The 19,071-nt window shown below is 41.9% G+C and overlaps 2 protein-coding genes across 2 annotated transcripts; both read left to right on the top strand.

The window, feature by feature from the left end:
* The first annotated feature begins 2,145 nt into the window (after positions 1-2,145).
* LOC106567133 (45 kDa calcium-binding protein) lies at positions 2,146-16,526 on the top strand. The gene is made up of 7 exons (XM_014136086.3): positions 2,146-2,490; positions 11,755-12,129; positions 13,015-13,151; positions 13,485-13,598; positions 13,840-13,998; positions 14,213-14,388; positions 14,904-16,526. The coding sequence occupies exons 2-7, from the start codon at positions 11,810-11,812 to the stop codon at positions 15,078-15,080; spliced, it is 1,083 nt and encodes a 360-aa protein (XP_013991561.1). The 5' UTR covers positions 2,146-2,490; positions 11,755-11,809; the 3' UTR covers positions 15,081-16,526.
* Positions 16,527-16,680: 154 nt separating this feature from the next.
* On the top strand, positions 16,681-19,016 carry LOC106567134 (coiled-coil domain-containing protein 42). The gene is made up of 7 exons (XM_014136087.3): positions 16,681-16,930; positions 17,124-17,229; positions 17,386-17,490; positions 17,610-17,810; positions 18,071-18,292; positions 18,463-18,627; positions 18,803-19,016. The coding sequence occupies exons 1-7, from the start codon at positions 16,866-16,868 to the stop codon at positions 18,884-18,886; spliced, it is 948 nt and encodes a 315-aa protein (XP_013991562.1). The 5' UTR covers positions 16,681-16,865; the 3' UTR covers positions 18,887-19,016.
* Positions 19,017-19,071: the final 55 nt, after the last annotated feature.

Genomic DNA, 19,071 nt, shown 5'->3' with positions numbered 1-19,071 from the left:
ATATAAATGAATGGTAAATAATATTGTGTCATTTTGGAGTCACTTTTATTGGAAATAAGACTAGAATATTGTTCTAAACACTTCTACATTAATGTGATTCATGTGGATGCTACCATGACTACGGATAATCATGAATGAATCATGAATAATGTTGAATGAGAACGTTTTCACAACTTCAATAAACATATAAGTGAATTTGTCCCAATACTTTTGGTCCCCTAAAATGGAGGGACTATGTACAAAAAGTACTGTAATTTCTAAACAGTTCACCCGATATGAATGGAATTAAAGCTGACAGTCTGCACTTCAACCTCAGTCATTGTATAATTTCAAATCCAAAGTGCTGGAGTACAGAGCTAAAACAACAACAAAAAATGGGTCACTGTCCCAATACTTTTGAAACTGACTGTATATCATTAAAGGTAGACTCAGCGAAATTATGTTGCCACGAGCAGCACAGCAAATATTGAGATGAGCGAGATGTGAGACGTCACTCTCACATAGTCCCACACAGTATCTGAGCATGTGCATGGGTTAGCTTCATGCTGTTCACAGCTTGGTAGCCTGGACACCAAAACAGTGGAGAAGTTGAGCTTCGTGCTTCAACTCTCTTAGTTGTTGCAGAAATGGATCCACTATGCTGTTTACTTTCTGTATCTATGTCATATCGCTGAGTCTACCTTTAATTTACAAGTCCAAAAATGTATGTAGCAACTAAGGATTCTAGCTGGGAACTGATCATGGTATTTTATTTCTGTATTTCTTCATTTCTTTCTTTTCAATTTTGGGGGTTTGTGTGTATTGTTTTGTATTGTTAGGTATTACTGCACTGTTGGACCTAGGGACATAAGCATTTCGCAATAACATCTGCAAAATATGTGTACCCTACCAAAACATATTCAAAAATAACATTTCTTAGAATTTCTTATCAACCACTGAGACCCCAAAGGACAGATTCAAAGTCTGCCTAAATATAATCTGCATAGCCTAGTTACAGCCTCATCACTTATGTTTTATGTAGAAATATAACTTTTGTGCACAGTGCCACCCAGAGGTGAAGTTTAAAAAAAGTGCACCAGCCAATCGTACCTCTAAAATCAGTATCGTTGCCCTCCTAACTTGAGCATTACAGATTCATAGTAATCAAGCATTATTTGCATGTGAAAATGTAATTGGGTGCATTACATTTTATTAGTGACCAACTTGCACATCCACAATGTAGCTTTAAATGTGACAATTACCAACTCCCCCGCTAGTGGTCAGTCTACTGTAGATTGGTGGTTTTCAAATGCCATCTTTGTAGACTGGGTAACGCTCGTTTTGCCTCGGCCGGTTCCCTGATGCGTGGAGAATTCTCTGTTGAATGGTCGTGAGTAAACTCAATACCCCAGAGGACCGAGCGATACAAACACGAACGCCCCCTATTTCATCAGGAAGGACGAAATCACCACCTGAGTGACAACAGAGATAAATAGGAAGAGAGGCCAACTAGGCAGAAAATGTGTCTCCCTCCAGCAGGTGGCGTTTGTTCGTTGTTCCGCCGCCAAGCAAGGAGTTTTTGTATGGAGATCAATGAGAGTTTCGAATTTGGGCAACAGAAAAGTGAATGGCTTATTTACTGCGTGAGATTTATTTGATCGAATAGAAGTAATGCTTAAGTTGTTATGAGTGTACTGATATAAGTAGGGCACGTGACATCCCGGAAACTCTGAAAAAAAAACACTTAATATCGGGGTTGTAAGATGTCTATGCATATTCATGAGATGAGGCTAGTAGCGAAGCCTCTCTCTCAAATCAATTTAAAGGGCTTTATTGGCATGGGAAACATACGTTTACATTGCCAAAGCAAGTGAAATAGATTATAAACAATTCAAAATTAACAGTAAAAAGTACACTCACAAGTTTCAAAGGAATAGACATGTCAAATGTCATATTATGGCTATGTATAGCGTTCTCTCTCTCTCGCTCCCTCTCCATTGAATACAGGCGGTTGACGTCAACAACCCTCATTGAATATTAAAAAAAAGGATTACAATAATGAGACGGCGAGAGCTAGACATCCTGCCGTGCCGCTTTGTGCACAACGACTCCCATTGTAAGGGCGGAGACATGCATCTTGTCAGTATATCCATAATCTTTGGTCAAATGTACCGTACGGCAACGTGATGACGCAATCTGTGTACACACGGCGTGAGTGGCAGCTTGTTTCCTGAGAATAGAAATTCCCCAACTCACCTAATCAAACATTTGCTGTGTATGCGGATTGATTCGGTAGCTAGAGTGAGACGTTTGCTCCTGCGTGAAGTTCGTAGTAGCAGCCACGTGTACATGAAATGTAACCTAGCTAACAGTTTTGTTTTGCTCGTACGACGATGCATTCTCGCCATTGCTAGGTGTGCTAGCTAACTAGCTAGTGCCTTACCTCTTCAATTTCCTGGCATTTATTTTGAGCAGCGTTCCAGATTTTGTGTCGTTGGAGCTCAACACTAGGTAAGTCATCAAGCCTTGTCCTCTCATCGGCTAACGTTAGCCGGCTTGTTAGATATGCTGGGGTGTATTCACTAGTCGGATTCCGTTGCAAAACGTTTAGTTTGTTGCGGAATATATTGGAACGAAAACGTTTTGCAACGAAAATGAGAGTTTCTATTGGACAAATTCAGGTAGGACCCTCCCCGTTTCGTTATTTTGCTCTTTTTGTTTCCGTTTGGTTCCTAGAGTAAACGGTAAAAGGGTTTCGTTGTATAACGTTTTGAAGCCATACAGTTGGTTACGATTCCAATTTCATCCTCCAGATGGCTAAACTCAAAATGTAATGATAGAGAAAAGACCAATTTTCTTTGAAAAAAATAAGGAAGGTATCATGTTTAAGGCTGCAATGTGACTTTTTGGGCAACCTGACCAAATTCACATAGAAATGTGAGTTCTAGATGTCATTTTGTTGAATGCAGTTCTAAGTGGTAGATGTGGTCTATGTGCACTATTTCTGTTTCCCGTTAAGTTTAGTTTTTGCTTCTTACTTTTGGTTTTGTACACCAGCTGAAAATACAATATTTTTGGTTATTGAAAATATATTTTTCATCGGTTTAGATGGTACAATGATTCTCTACACTTAACATTGCTTGTTTTGTCACAAACTGAAACATACAATTTTAGCAACCAAGAAATGGTAGTGCGATTTCTGCATTCTGCACCTTTTTAATATAATGCAACTTTGGATTTTACCCCCATCTCAAAAACAAATGGTTTAGACCATTTGGCATTTTAGAGAGCTTGGTCCTTGTAACGCTTATCAGTTTATAAAATAAAGTGGTGTATTTAATGTGGTCCTTGGAGGCACTCACTCATTCTCTCTCACACACACACACACACACACACACACACACACCAGATATCCCCAAAGCAATGCTATACCATTCTAACAGCCATGGTGCATTGTCAGGACACCTAATGGAGTTAACTCTAGGTACTGTCACAGACTGCGAAGACATGGAGTTGCACACATCAGACCCTGCAGGCTGTCCTTCAAATTCGCTACAACGTTATCCTCAATCCCCTGCATATGCCAACACCTTGCATAGAATCTAACAGCTAGCCTATATGTTGAATGTCCAGTGGCGACCAGTCATTTTTTTTGGGGGGGGGGTGCCTGTTTTGCATGTTATTTTGGAATTAATGCGTGTCACATATTAGTTTGCAGACAATGTCTATATATCTTTTTTTTTTTAATTGAGTTAATAAAGCTGCATATAAACTTGATGTCTCTTTAGCTTTCTTGAGTAAGGCAGCTCCAAAATGCAGGTGTTTCAGCCTAGCTCAGTGCCATCAGAGGCCATCAGACTGTTAAACAGCAATCACTAACACAGAGAGGCTGCTGCCTACATACAGACTTGAATCATTGCCACTTTAATAAATGGATCACGGGTCACTTTAAATAATGCCACTTTAATAATGTTTACCACTTTAATGTTTACATATCTTACATTACTCCTCTCACATGTGTATATACTGTATTTTATACCATCTATTGCATCTTGCCTATGCCGCTCGGTCATCGTGCATCCATATATTTATATGTACATATTCTTATTCCATCCCTTTAGATTTGTGTGTATTAGGTAGTTGTTGTGGAATTTTTAGATAATACTGCACTGTCGGAACTAGAAGCACAAGCATTTCGCAACACTCAAATTAACATCTGCTAACCATGTGTATGTGACCGATAACATTTTATTTTATTTGCTTTCTGTGGTGGTGGGACAGCTAGCGGAGAATATGGAGCGTAGGGGTTGGTAATGTTCTCTAGTTGTGCCGTGATTGGCTCAGTGTTCAGTCACTCATAGGGACACTACGTCACCGCCAAATGGTAGCGCTCGAAAATGTAAGCCCTTTGGGTGCTGCCATAGAGTTACATTAGAAGTGCCCATCCAAGAAAGCTCAAAGTCATTGGCCACAGATAAAATGACGTCAAATCACGTTATATCTACAGCAACTTTGATTGGACTGATCGTACTTTCAAAATCTTAGCTAGCAAGCTAGCAGTCGTCATCATCATGAATCAAGTCGACAATCTACTGGCAAATCCTTTTTAATTCTTGTCATATGATGAGAAATAATGAAGAGAAATTATAGATAAAAGGTATTGGTGCTCATCAGCCATTGGACATAAACATTACACAACAAGTTGGAAATCGCAAATTTAACAATGAGTGGTTTGGAAGGAATCAGTGGCAAGCGTTGCAAATCAATCACTAGCCTGCTATTCAGTGGACTGGGTGTGTGGTCCCAAGTCTGGGTTTAAGGGTCTTTTTTTCCAAGCTTAAAAGGATAAACATTCTACATTGGTCATGGTGACAGTCCAGCATGACTTCTTTCGCACTCAAAACATCTGGGAAATCTGATTATAGTGAGTTCAAGACAACTGGGTACTGGGAAGATACGTTTTGAACAGTTATCCAACTTGGAATTTCAGGTTGGAAACTCTGGCCTCTTTCTAGAGCTACGACCTGAAGATCACTGACGTCATCATGATTCGGCCTTGTTTTTTTCCACAGTTGTCTTGAAAGAACCATAAATCCAGAGAATGCCAGACTTTTATGAAGTTTGATGACAAAATTTGCCCACAAAGGACTGCCGCACCACCTTCCTGTTCAAGTGAGCACAGCACAACAAGGGGAGTCCAAAAATGTATTGTATGCTGTTGCATAAATTATGTAATATGCCAGGGAGATATGTATACTGTAGCTAAGAAGGTAATACTAAGTGTATGTTGTGTAGTAAGCTTTTAGTAGCCCATGTGCCTCTCTCATAATTTGGTCCCGTTTCCTCTCCAAATTTCACCTACTGTTCTGACTTGGTGGTGCACGTGTAGCCAATAGCCTGTTTTAGAGAGATGTAATCATCGAATATTGGAAGAACTTTCTTTGTCTGCTTATATGTCCCCTTTATTTATCATATGGTTCTGACTTGGTGTAGAGTGAGAATACTGTAAGAACGGCCCATGTTTTGAATTCTGTTGCTGTACATTTCAAAAGTGCTGAACAAATAGTTATATTGACTACGTCTGTCCTAGCTCGCTCATTAATGTCTTGAAATTACGGATTGCCTTTTATCCGCTTGTCGTCCCCTTATGCCATAGTTTGTACATCTCAATTGTCAGTAGAAACCACATTTGTTTAAGAAAGTCGGCCATATCAGCTATATTTTTTGAAAAGGCAGTAAATGAGGCAGAATGAAGTATTTCGCTCCATGATTGGACTTCCATAATATTTCCTTTATTTTCTAGTGGACTTCCATAATAGCCAGGTGTAGCAGTGGTAAGGTGTCGGGACTGCTGTTAGAGCAGCTTTATGTAGGCCTTAACAGTGTGTGGGCACTGTTTGTCACCGTTATAGTGCAATTCATGTGTTGTGTAGTGGGTTTGCTGGCCTGCATCTTAAGACATTTTTTTGCCCCACCAAGATTTACATGCTAAAATCGCCACTGAATGTCGAAACGGAAGGTTAACTTACAAATCGGTGTGTAATGGCATGGTGTTTTATGTACACTTCCAATGAAGTAGCCTCATAGGCCTAGGCTTATTATCTTGTGAATGTAGGCTAATGCACGGCTTGCGTGTCCCTGTCGGGCTCACAGGCTTCCCCCGAGCACCTGTGATGGATGGGGCGTGGGGTCGGTTAAAGCGCTGTCTGAGACAGCAATTTTAAAGTCCATTATTATAACCTATTACAGGTCTAGATTAGACACTAGCCTCTGTTGAACAAGTAGCCATTAGCAGTATAGCAGAAACAAATGCGTAACGATGCCCCTGTTTTGGGATAACCTATGCATCCTTCATTCCTCCCATCCTTGAACACATCACCGACGGATGTGTGAAAGGAGATTTTACACTAGGCAACCAAGTCATGTCAGTTTAGTGAATATTTCTATAGCCTATGATCATTGATCTAATATCAAAGTTTATTTGTCATGTGCGCTGAATACAACAGGTGTAGACCTTACAGTGAAAGGCTCTAACCAATAGTGCAAAAAAGGTGTTAGGTGAACAATAGATAAGTAAAAAAAAAAAATGACAGTAAAAAGACAGGCTATAAAAGTAGCGAGGCTACATACAGACACCGGTTAGTCAGGCTGATTTGAGGTAGTATGTAGATATGGTTAAAGTGGCTATGCATATATGATGAACAGAGAGTAGCAGTAGCGTAAATGAGGGGTTGGAGGGTGGCGGGACATAAGGCGGTTAGCCAATGTGCAGGAGCACTGGTTGGTCGGCCCAATTGAGGTAGTATGTACACGAATGTATAGTTAAAGTGACTATGCATATATGATAAACAGAGTCGCAGCAGCGTAAAAGAGGGGTTGGGGGGGGCACACAATGCAAATAGTCCGGGTAGCCATTTGATTACCTGTTCAGGAGTCTTTTGGCTTGGGGGTAAAAACTGTTGAGAAGCCTTTTTGTCCTAGACTTGGCACTCCGGTACCGCTTGCCATGTGGTAGTAGAGAGAGCAGTCTATGACTGGGGTGGCTGGGGTCTTTGACAATTTTTAGGGCCTTCCTTTGACAGCGCCTGGTGTAGAGGTCCTGGATGGCAGGCAGCTTGGCCCCAGTGATGTACTGGGCCGTACGCACTACCCTCTGTAGTGCCTTGCGGTCGGAGGCCGAGCAATTGCCGCACCAGTGATGCTACCAGTCAGGATGCTCTCTGTTGCAGCTGTAGAACCTTTTGAGGATCTCAGGACCCATTCCAAATCTTTTTAGTTTCCTGAGGGGGAATAGGCTTTGTCGTGCCTTCTTCACGACTGTCTTGGTGTGTTTGGACCATTCTAGTTTGTTGTTGATGTGGACACCAAGGAACTTGAAGCTCTCAACCTGCTCCACTGCAGCCCCGTCGATGAGAATGGGGGTGTGCTCGGTCCTCCTTTTCTTGTAGTCCACAATCATCTCCTTAGTCTTGGTTACATTGAGGGATAGGGTGTTATTCTGGCACCACCTGGCCAGGTCTCTGACCTCCTCCCTATAGTCTGTCTCGTCGTTGTCGGTGATCAGGCCTACCACTGTTGTGTTGTCTGCAAACTTAATGATGGTGTTGGAGTCGTGCCTGGCCATGCAGTCGTGGGAGAGCAGGGAGTACAGGAGGGGACTGAGCACGCACCCCTGTGGAGCTCCAGTGTTGAGGATCAGCGTGGCAGATGTGTTGCTACCTACCCTCACCACCAGGAAGTCCAGGATCCAGTTGCAGAGGGAGGTGTTTAGTCCCAGGGTCCTTAGCTTAGTGATGAGCTTTGAGGGTACTATGGTGTTGAACGCTGAGCTGTAGTCAATGAATAGCATTCTCACATAAGTGTTCCTTTTGTCCAGGTGGGAAAGGGTAGTGTGGAGAGCAATAGAGATTGCATCATCTGTGGATCTGTTTGGGCGGTATGCAAATTGGAGTGGGCTTAGGGTTTCTGGGATAATGGTGTTGATGTGTGCCATTACCAACATTTCAAAGCACTTCATGGCTACCAACGTGAGTGCTACGGGTCTGTAGTCATTTAGGCAGGTTGCCTTTGTGTTCTTGGGCACAGGGACTATGGTGGTCTGCTTGAAACATGTTGGTATTACAGACTCAATCAGGGACATGTTGAAAATGTCAGTGAAGGCACCTGCCAGTTGGTCAGCACATGCCCGGAGCACACGTCCTGGTAATCCATCTGGCCCCGCAGCCTTGTGTATGTTGACCTGTTTAATGGTCTTACTCACGTCGGCTATGGAGAGCGTGATCACACAGTCGTCCGGAACAGCTGATGCTCTCATGCATGCCTCAGTGTTGCTTGCCTCGACGCGAGCATAATATCTATTTAGATCAATGATTATTTAAAGAAGGGGAGAATCCATCCACGAACAGTGTCTATATATGCTGTTTTGCAGGAGTGGTCCTTGAGTTGCCTCTCCTCCCACAGACACGTTTGAGTCAAATCCGCTTGACATGGGACACATACACATACTCCTGGTCTCCAGGATCCTAAGATAATTAGCCTGCATTCGTTAGGATAGTTGCCATAAGGGTGAAATACTGTTAGTAAAGCACCATGGATAAGGTCATTGCCATTATATTTTTGTGCCCCCCCCCCCCCATTCTGAAAGTCCCTTTCATCATATAGGCCTAGCTTTTAGACTTTCTAAGCTACAGTACCTTATCTAAGGTGTTCGCCTAGGTTCCGCATCCGAACGTTGTAGCGAATTCGGAGGGCAGACTGAAAGGAGCTCAGTCCCAGGTCTCTTCACAGTAAGTGACAGTGCAAAGAGTGTTTTTCATTGGGTTGTGCTCATATTGCATCATGGCCATTTTAATAGAGTATATGCCTATATTATGAAGTTGCCAGGGGGGAGACTTGGTGTGTGCGCTGTGACGCCTGTTATATGTGCACAGTGGAGATTTTAGCTTGTAAATCTTAGAGGGGCAAACTCAACATATTTATGTTTTATGCATGCCAGCAAAGCCACAACACTAAACGATACATTTATTGCACTATAACGGTGACAAACGGTGCCCATAAACTGTTAGGGCCTACATAAAGCTGTCCCAACAGCAGACCTTTCTTTTCAGCACCATGTAGTGAATCCTTACCACTGCTACACCTGGCTATCAGCGGAGCCTGGTCTGGCTGGGAAACAGATCATTCAGCCTCATTTACTGTGTTTAAAAAAAAAGATGGCTGACTTTCTTCAACAAATGGGGAGTCTACTGACAAATGAGATGTACAAACTATAGCACAAGGGAACAATGAGCGGATGAGAGGCAAATCTGTAATTTCGATTAAGACATTGAATGAGCGAGCTAAGACGGACGTAGTCAATATAACTAACTGGATTGTCGTTTCTCTTTGCTTATTTGAGCTATTCTTGCCATATAATGGACTTGGCCTAACTCCCCTACCTTGTCACACCACAACTGATTGTCTCAAACGCATTAATGAGAAGGAAATTCCACAAATGAACTTTTAACAAGGCCCACCTGTTAATTTAAATGTATTCCAGGTGACAACCTAATGAAGCTGGTTGAGAGAATGCCAAGAGTGTGCAAAGCTGTCATCAAGGCAAAGGGTGGCTACTTTAAAGAAGTTTATATTTTAGATTTTTCAAAGTAGCCTGCCTTTGCCTTGTTGACAGCTTTGCACATTCTTGGCATTCTCTCAAACAGCTTCACCTGGAATGCTTTTCCAACAGTCTTGAAGAAGTTCCCACATATGCTGAGCACTTGTTGTTTGCTTTTCCTTCACTCTGTGGTCCAACTCATCCTAAACCACCTCAATTGTTTTGAGGTCATGTGATTGTGGAGGCCAGGTCATCTGATGCAGCACTCCATCACGCTCCTTCTTGGTTAAATAAACCTTACACAGCCTGGAGGTGTGTTTGATCATTGTCCTGTTGAAAAACAAATGATAGTCCCACTAAGTGCAAACCAGATGGGAATGGCGTATCGCTGCAGAATGCTGTGGTAGCCATGCTGGTTAAGTGTGCCTTGAATTCTAAATAAATCACTGACACGGTCACCAGCAAAGCACCCCCACACCATCTCCATGCTTCACGGTGGGAACCACACATGCAGAGATCATCTGTTTACCTACTCTGCGTCTCACAAAGACACTGCGGTTGGAACCAAAAATTTCAAATTGATGAAATTAGCTTGTTCATGTAAAAATGACCAAATACACTGTTTACACTAAAACTACCAAAACTAGTTATGGCAAACCTGGAAAAATAGAATCCGAATGATTTGAAAACCCCAATCAGCAGCTGGATGAGAGTTGTGTGTCAACTCCGGTAAAAAAACATTCTCTTCAGCGCATTTGGTAACATTGAACCAGCTAATTACATTGGCTTTCATTCAACTAATAAAGCCTATGCTTTACTAATGAAGCCTATGCAAAGCTATACATGGCAAAAGCCATTTTACAAGCATATGAATGATGAAGGTGAATATCCTATAACAGGGATATAGGCCTTGTAGACTCAACCACTCCATGGTGAAGGAAGTTAACCAAAGGCATACAGCCAAGACCAGGCGTTGTGGAATCTAGGTCTGACTACATCGATTCACCCAAGGTCAATACTTTAAAAATAAAAGTAAATTATGAAATGCCAAACTTGTACCTATATTTGTCCTCTGTAGTTGCGTGCTTTTCTTTGCTGAAATCTGTACTTTTTCAATAAATATTAATCAAATACACCCACTGACTGTTTGCTATTTGCTGTTGCTCGGTAGTGGTATTTAAAATAACAAGGTGTTGCGTTTTCATGATTTACATTTTTTTTTATATATATATTGGTCTGCAAATCGATGTAGTCGGAGCTAGATTCCACAAAGCCTGGTGTGGGCTCCAGCCTTTGGTAAAGTTCATCAGAAACTTCCTTCACCATGAAGTGGCGTTTAGTCCACTAGGATAGGCCTACCTCTCGTTGGCACGAGCAGCTGTGTCTCCAGCACTGTGCGCACTGTTGTTATCTGACAGTCAGTTACATGCATAAAAGTTCAAGCTGGACGCATCAATTCAGACGCAACAGAGAAGGTATTTTCGGAATAAAACCATGAGTAAAAAAACATTACTGAATGGTTATTCTGACCGTGTTAATCGGTTTTCTGACCGACGCTAGTATCTTAGGCACCAGTCCCCGGTTTAAATGTTTATCGGTGAACGTTACATCCCTAATGTGCATCTTTCCCTTTCAAGAAGATTTGATATGTATCTAGATACGTGGGCTCCATATGTCACATTAAACACATTTTCCATTCAAAATGTAAATTGCTGCTGATGGAGCTCATGAGCTGGGCCTCTCTGAGCTGGATCTATTGTGTGTGTGTGTGTGTGTGTGTGTGTGTGTGCAAATTGTCTATGGTGCATGAAGGCACCTGAGCTGAATCATAAGGGACACTAGGTAATTATCCCACACACACACACACATTTGATCTAAAATCAGCATCGTCCGGTATTGAATTGTTATAACTAGTAATGATCAATATTTATCTTAAATGAGCTATGACATAGCCAATGAATAGGCACAACTTTTGATTTCACCTCAGTCTCATAATCAAATGGTTTAAACCGTTTGGAAGTTTTGATGGACTCCAAGTGAGCTCCTCTTCTTCTCCCACTCCGACCATGCCGTGCTGGTGGCAAAAATGATTGCTGTCCTCGTTATGACTAGCTAGCCAAGAACAACACTATTCTAATCAGTGATGAGGCTATCCACCTTACCCAGTGTTGTTGTTGTAGACAGGTGTGTTCATCAGTCCGTGAGCAAGCGAGGACACTGAACTTGGAAGAAGCCATGGCTAACTACTGGAGGACGGCTTGGTGCAGACACCTTCTGGCTGTGTCCATGGCCCTGTTCTGCCTGCTCCACAACACCACGGACGTCCATGCCCGACCAGCTAACATGTCATCCCTGAAGGACAAAAACAACCCAACCAGTAAAGAGGAGAATGAGATCCTTCCCCCAGACCATCTGAACGGGATGAAGCTGGAGATGGATGGTCACATCAACAAGGACTTCCATCAGGAGGTGTTCCTGGGTAAGGAGATGGAGGAGTTTGAAGAGGACTCTGAGCCCAGGAGGAACAGGAACAAGCTTATTGACATCTTCAGCAAGTAAGTGGGGATGACTGGCTTTCAATTTCTTGACTCATGAGTCGTATACATACTCTCTGTGTTGAGTACATCCACCAAATGTTTCTAGGTTTAGCTTTGTTGTAGAGTGTCTGTGTTGTATTTCTATCATTTTTGTGTGGGCCAAATTGTGAAGTGGTGTGTAAATGCAAGGTTGTAATTACGATAAATCCACATTCCTTAGTTGGGAGTTTGGATCATGTCTATGTAGCCTATACCCATCCAGTTAATGTGAACACCGTTCATGGTCTGGTTCCTATTTTAAAGAATATGGGGGCATGAACAAATGAGGCTAGATTATCTCTTATGATAAACAAAGCAGTGTTCCTGAGAATGGAGACGTGAGTGCATCGAAAAGGTCAACCACAGCAGTCTAAGTAAATATCTGGCCTTATCCACCCCATACTGGATAAGCTAGGTGTCAAGTAGTAAAAGCTAGGAGGCTGATTTTATAAATACTGTTGAAGCGAAACAGTCCAGATATTTTAGTCCTACTTGTCACCCTCGCCAAATTTCAAGGTTCCTTGACAAATCCTCACTAGCGTTCCATTATTTTGACCCTATATGGCGAAGGAATGACTGTGTTGGAAAAGCATGAAAGCTGAAACATTTGAAAAGCATATTTTGAGCTAAGGTTGCATCTTACTTAGTTAGAAAACTATCCAAAATAATCTGGGTTCGTGGTTGAAGCAGATATATGATAGTGGATTTGAATAAACTACTTGAATTTGATATTCCATTTGAGTGTTTGTTTGAAAATGCTGACTAAGTCACTGTGGATAAGGGCATCTTCTAGCTAAATGACCTAAATGTAAAACTGTAGATCGACATGGTCTTAACACTAGCCCCCCCCCCCTTCGTCTTCAGGGTGGACTTTAATAAAGATAAGAGTGTCAGTGCCAAGGAGATGCAGCGCTGGATCGTGGAGAAGACAGAGGAACACTTCCAGGAGGCTGTGAGAGAGAACAAGATGAGCTTCCATGCTGTGGATCCAGATGGCGATGGTAAGCGAGACGACAGTCGTATCTGGATGAAAACGGACTGAAACAAGGAGGGACTACCTGGACTTGTCCAACAATAACCAACAGTTTTCATTTTCTGTAGCTGTGGACTAATGAATACAACCCTGATACATAGCCATGATGGTGACCTATTCATTGAGAGCAGTGCGTTTGTTACCGACACTGATGTCTTACTGTTTGGCCTCAGACCTGAAATATGTGGGCCACAATACATCTCAGACCTGATGACAATACAGCACTGTTTACCAAAACTGCCTCAAAATCCTTCCTAAACGGTCTAGCCCCAATCCCTAAACCGTTATATTCTCGTTATAGGCCATGTGACATGGGATGAATACCGGGTAAAGTTTCTGGCCAGCAAAGGATTCAACAAGAAGGAAATGGCTGACAAGATGAAGAACAGTGAAGAACTGAAGGTGGACGAGGAGAGTAAGTTCATCCACAACAATACAATCTGCACAACACTATTTTAGTTGTAGTCCGTGCATTTCTACTGATTAATCAAGAATTCTGGCTTTTCTGACTATCCTCTTTTCATACTATCATTGAAACTGACCTACCCCCAAACCGATATCAGTTTTTTTCCCTAGGTTTTCCTGATCACATCCCCGATAGTAGCCTATTGCCCCTAGCTCTGCCAGTAATGCTTGTACTTACTGTCTCTTTGCAGCCCAGGAGGTGCTGGAGAGTCTGAAGGACCGCTGGTTCCAGGCTGATAACCCCCCAGCCGACCAGCTGCTGAACGAGGAAGAGTTCCTCTCCTTCCTGCACCCGGAGCACAGCAAAGGAATGCTCAAATACATGGTCAAGGAGATTGTTCGCGACCTAGGTACGGTCTTCTCTACTCGCTCACATTTAGTTTTGATTTGAATTCAGTTTGTTTCTATGTATCATGCTATACGTTTTAGTGATAGAGTATGAATTAAAGGTGGAAGACAAACATGCATAATGAATACATAAGTTGTGGATGACCATGATCAATCATGAAAAGTGTTACAATAAAGCTATCTGAGTGTGATGTGTATTTTGTGTTGTTTTTACAGACCAGGACAGTGACAAGAAGCTGACTCTGTCTGAGTTCATCTCCCTGCCCATGGGCACCGTGGAGAACCAGCAGGCTCAGGACATCGATGATGACTGGGTACGAGAGAGGAAGAAGGAGTTTGAGGAGGTCATCGATGGCAACCATGACGGCATCGTAACCATGGAGGAACTACAGGTGGGTGCCGTGTGTGCTGGTTATACTGCAGGACCTGATGGCATGGTCTTTTCTAATAAAAATGGGGTTTGGGTGGGCGTGGCAATTTTACGGAACCCGCCCCATCTTGGCGCTGTAGAATTTTTTTTATTTACATGTTTTTTTTTTAAAAGAGAATTTCCTGCAGTTCTACACATTTTTCCATGGAGCTGAGAGAAACTTTAGCATTTCCTACATACAACACATTTCCTCCCGTTCTATGCATTTTGCCATGGCTAATGCTGTTTTTTTTTAAATAACAAATAAATACTACTAAATTCATTGTTTTTGGAATTCTCAATTCTCCCTCACTGTGTAGTTCATATTTTGGTGCTTGTTAGTTCTCAAAGATATTATTAAAAAAAAAAATATATATATATATATAGCTCCATTATCCATACTTTGTATATGATTTTAGTAGTTTAAGGTTAGTGTTTTTCCATCCCGAAAAATCAATAATTTTTTTTTTACACTTCCCCGTGCTCTCTGCTCTCCAGGAGTACATGGACCCGATGAACGAGTACAACGCGCTGAACGAGGCTAAGCAGATGATCGCTGTGGCCGACGAGAACCAGAACCACAACTTGGAACTGGAGGAGATTCTTAAGTACAGCGAATACTTCACTGGCAGCAAGCTCATGGACTATGCCCGGAATGTTCACGAGGAGTTCTAAGCAATAAAGACAAACTGTCCTACAAAATCCTTCCCTTTCCCTTCTAATGGGGGCATCTTGGTAAGTCTGCTCTAACGACAGGTCTGTCTTAAAAAAAAGCTTATTGTTGGGATGTTTTAGTGTGCAATTGTGTTTAAATCCTAGTCCCAGCCGACTGACCCGCCCTGGCCTCCTCTACTGACTCTTAGAGTAAGGCCTAAAACATCCTTCATTTCTGGACTGTCTGCCTCTTCTAAACATCCCATCAGAATGAACCATAGCCGAGGTCTGCCTTCTGTCTAGTGGTGCTCATGTTGCATTGTCTTACCTATATGTATTGGTCTTTTTCAGTGCATTCTAGACACTACGTCACCTTCATGGTTCATTCATGGTTCATGGATGCTATATTGTGAAATGTATGTATATGAGGGATTCAAACAAGATTCCTTTCTTTTCTCCTCCCCTCTATCGAAGCAGTCTAAGTTGAGGAGGATTACACAATCAGACCTATTATTTGTAGCAGGGCCTCTAATTTGACTCCAAACATGTTGATTTTAAACTCGCACAACAATGGTATATCCAAATAAAGAAGGTATTTACATCACGTATTTTCATTGGCATTTCAAAATTAGTTATAGCCTACGTACGTACCACAATGTTGCTCGGAAGTAACTGGTCTTTACAAAGTTGGCAATCATTTTGATTATTGAGCTGAACCACAGTAACCACTGTATTCTCCACACTGACTCCATATTGTGCTTGCTGCCCTTGTGAACAGTTAGTTTTCATTTTTCTATTTGGTAATGGGGGTACTAATGGTTACACTGGTAAATTCTTAATAGGTGTTTATGATTCTCTGATCTGTCCTGTTCTTTACAATTAGTGCTTATGTGTGATAATTATGGAGGTTTTTTTTCCATACATTTGTTTGCTTTTGTATCTATAATTCCAAATGGGATTGTGCATTTAAGCATCTCAAAAAAATGCTAGTCAATTGTAAACATCTCAGTTTAATGTTTGAGACTGGTGTAAGAAATTAACTTATTTATTTATTTGTTGTTGGTCTGCATTTTTGCAATTACATAAATCAGTAAAAATAATATTCAGTATTTTCCCAGTGGTGTACTTTGTTGTTCAATACTTATGTTTTATTCAGGTTATGCTAATTACATATTTTCTATACATTTCTGATGAATATGACTAATTGTCATTAAGAAATCCCGTATTGCCCCTTGTCATGCTTTGCCAAAGCTCTATAATATATGTATAATATGCATTCATCAATTGTTTTCCTGCTTCAAGGACAATATCCTGTGGAAATATCAGTCATTTGGATCCCTCTGAGCTCCTGTCATCGCGTTGAATTTATAAAAGAAAAAGCTCATGCTATCAGAATGTGACAAAGCTTTATACATTGTATTCCCGATTTTACTTGTAAACCAATAAATATTTCTCATCAATCTCTGACCATACTCTGCACCCTAATGTGTTATGCGTCCATAAATGTTTCATCATTTTAGCACACTAACTTGATGGGCAATAGTTTTCCACTAGGCTTTTTAATTTGTACAACTTTTTAGAGCTTGCCATGAGTGGAGCTTGCCAGAAAACAGGCAATTCATGTCCCTCATTTTGTTTTTATTTGTAGTAGTTGCTATGAGACCATTTTGTTATTTTCTGACTCAAAATTCTGTGAACCGCATTGGCTTTCTACAGCCACCCACAGAAATAGTCAAAACAATAACATTAGGCTTTGAAAAATCAAATATCTTATTTATGACCAAATATTATTAGTAGATTATAAACATGTCTGTAAATTTGTCAGACTATTTCAAAATATATTTTGGCAAGAACCTTCGAGACCAGCTATTGTGAGTAAAAATATGACATGTAACCTAGACGTTTAAGGAACTTTTTGTCCTAAAATGTTAGAAGCTTCTATCTGTTCCATTTAATGTATTACTTTCCTCTCCCTACCCAAACACAACATTATCATTAGCAGAAGGCTCATGGTTTATGTTAAGAAGAAATAAGACAGTCAATCCCCACTGACCATTTTGACAGGAAGGCCACGTCCGCAGCAGATGAGATGCTGGCCCCTTCCTCCCGTCTCCTGCAGAAGAGACGGGAGGCCATGGAGGTCAACAATGCTATGACGCTGCAAAGAGAGGTGAAATACATATTTTTTTAATTGTCTCATTGTACCTCAAACCAACAATTCCTGGCAATAAAATTATATGACGAATTAGTACAATCCTTTTAGTCAAGTCTCCACACAATCCTCCTGTATGATATGGTCTCACTTTACATTCTGTTTGGGTTTCAGGATTTTGAGTCAACTCTCAGAGCCCTGAGAATCCGCAAGGATGAGCTCATAGAGAAGGAGGGCCAGATGAAGGAATATCTGCAGAAATTTGACAATTTTCTGAAGGTACTGTCATAGCTTCTGAACATCACTTCTTAGACTAAACTATGGACCCCGTCCTGTAGTCTGCCCATCAGTCAGACTTTGAGATGAATTGGTCATGCTCTTCCATGATCTCATTTCAGGAGAACGAGGTGAAACGATGTCGTGCTGTTAGGAAGGCCGGCCGAGAGAGGGAACTGACCAATCAGAAGAAGGTGGACCTGCTCACTCTCCAGGAGGAGATGAAAGCTCTCGTCAAAGAGAGGGACCGTCTGGAGAAACGAGTGCAGAAGAATGCCATATACCCCCATTACCTGGATAAAGTGGTACAGGCCAGTGAACAGGTAGGTCATAGTGCGGATTAGAACTCTGAGGTAGTGTGTGATTTGACTGGACTTCACAGACAAACCAATCCCTAGCCACTTGTATCTGACCAGATTGGATAGCTCTAAGCAATATATTGGTGGTTCCATCTTGCCCTGTGATAAGCCAGGTGGAATATTGTAACCATATTGCTGACACCTGTCCAATCCTCTTAGGTCTACACAAGAGCCTAAACCTTAGGGGTTAGGGGTTGATTTGGAATTCCTTTTGTGCGTCTCAGTTTCAGGAGGCCAGACAGGTGATGTCTCGCTACGACACGTTGATGCTGACCCGGGAGGACCTGGTGCGGACCACCCAGCAGAACCAGGACAGCACGGAGAACGTCCGGGCCCAGCTGGCCCGCTTCACAGAGCAGAGCAATGACACCCTGCTGCACTACAACAACACTCTGGCCCAGCTACAGAGCCAGCTGGACAAGGCCCGCGCTGAGGGCATGATCTGGGTGAGACATGAGATGGTCACGCTCCCTATGGGTATTTTCCCAGACACAGCTTAATAAAGCTAGTCCTGAACCTCCCCTTTTCAGTCTGTGTTCGGGACACCAGCCCTGAGTGTCCTCAAAGGGAACTAAGAGTCTGATCAAAGGATGAACATTTCTCTCTCGATATACAGGAATCGAGATGGGCCCACATTCAGAACACAGCTGCCAAGAAGACACTGCTGTTGGGCACAATCAAGATGGCCACTCTTAATCTGTACCAGTGTGTGTGCAAGAGGGCGAAAGACACTGGGGAATCACCTATTGCTCCAGAGGACACTATTAAGCAGCTGGAGAAGGTACTTTAGGCTACTGTTATCTCACGACTCATTATTCCTCATGAGCGCACAGTGCATCATAGGGCATAAATCATGAATCCTCTATTACTCATTCATCAACTCTGTCAGGTATTCAGAGGGCATTTCCACTAGACCAGCGTGTTCCAATAATAACTAATAGGACTTATTTTGACAGATCCAGACCTTCCTAGCCGATCTGATCTGCATTTGGGAGGAGGTGAACAAGCCAGATCAGCCAGGGCCAATCGGACACAGATAGATGATCCGTGTCAATCAGTAGAGCTGTTTTGTATGAAAGTTTAGATTCTATACTATGTCATTGCCCTTTGCTTATCAACAAAATTATTATTGCACTGATAAGATCAAAAATAAAGATATTTTGAGACATGGATAGTGTATTTTTGGGGGGAATTTGGGATTGACCAGTTGGCAATAATACAATAT

This window comes from Salmo salar, chromosome 13, assembly GCF_965601325.2.
Source record: "Salmo salar chromosome 13, fSalSal1, whole genome shotgun sequence".
Classification (NCBI taxonomy): domain Eukaryota; kingdom Metazoa; phylum Chordata; class Actinopteri; order Salmoniformes; family Salmonidae; genus Salmo; species Salmo salar.
This window is presented reverse-complemented; position numbering and strand designations above follow the sequence as displayed.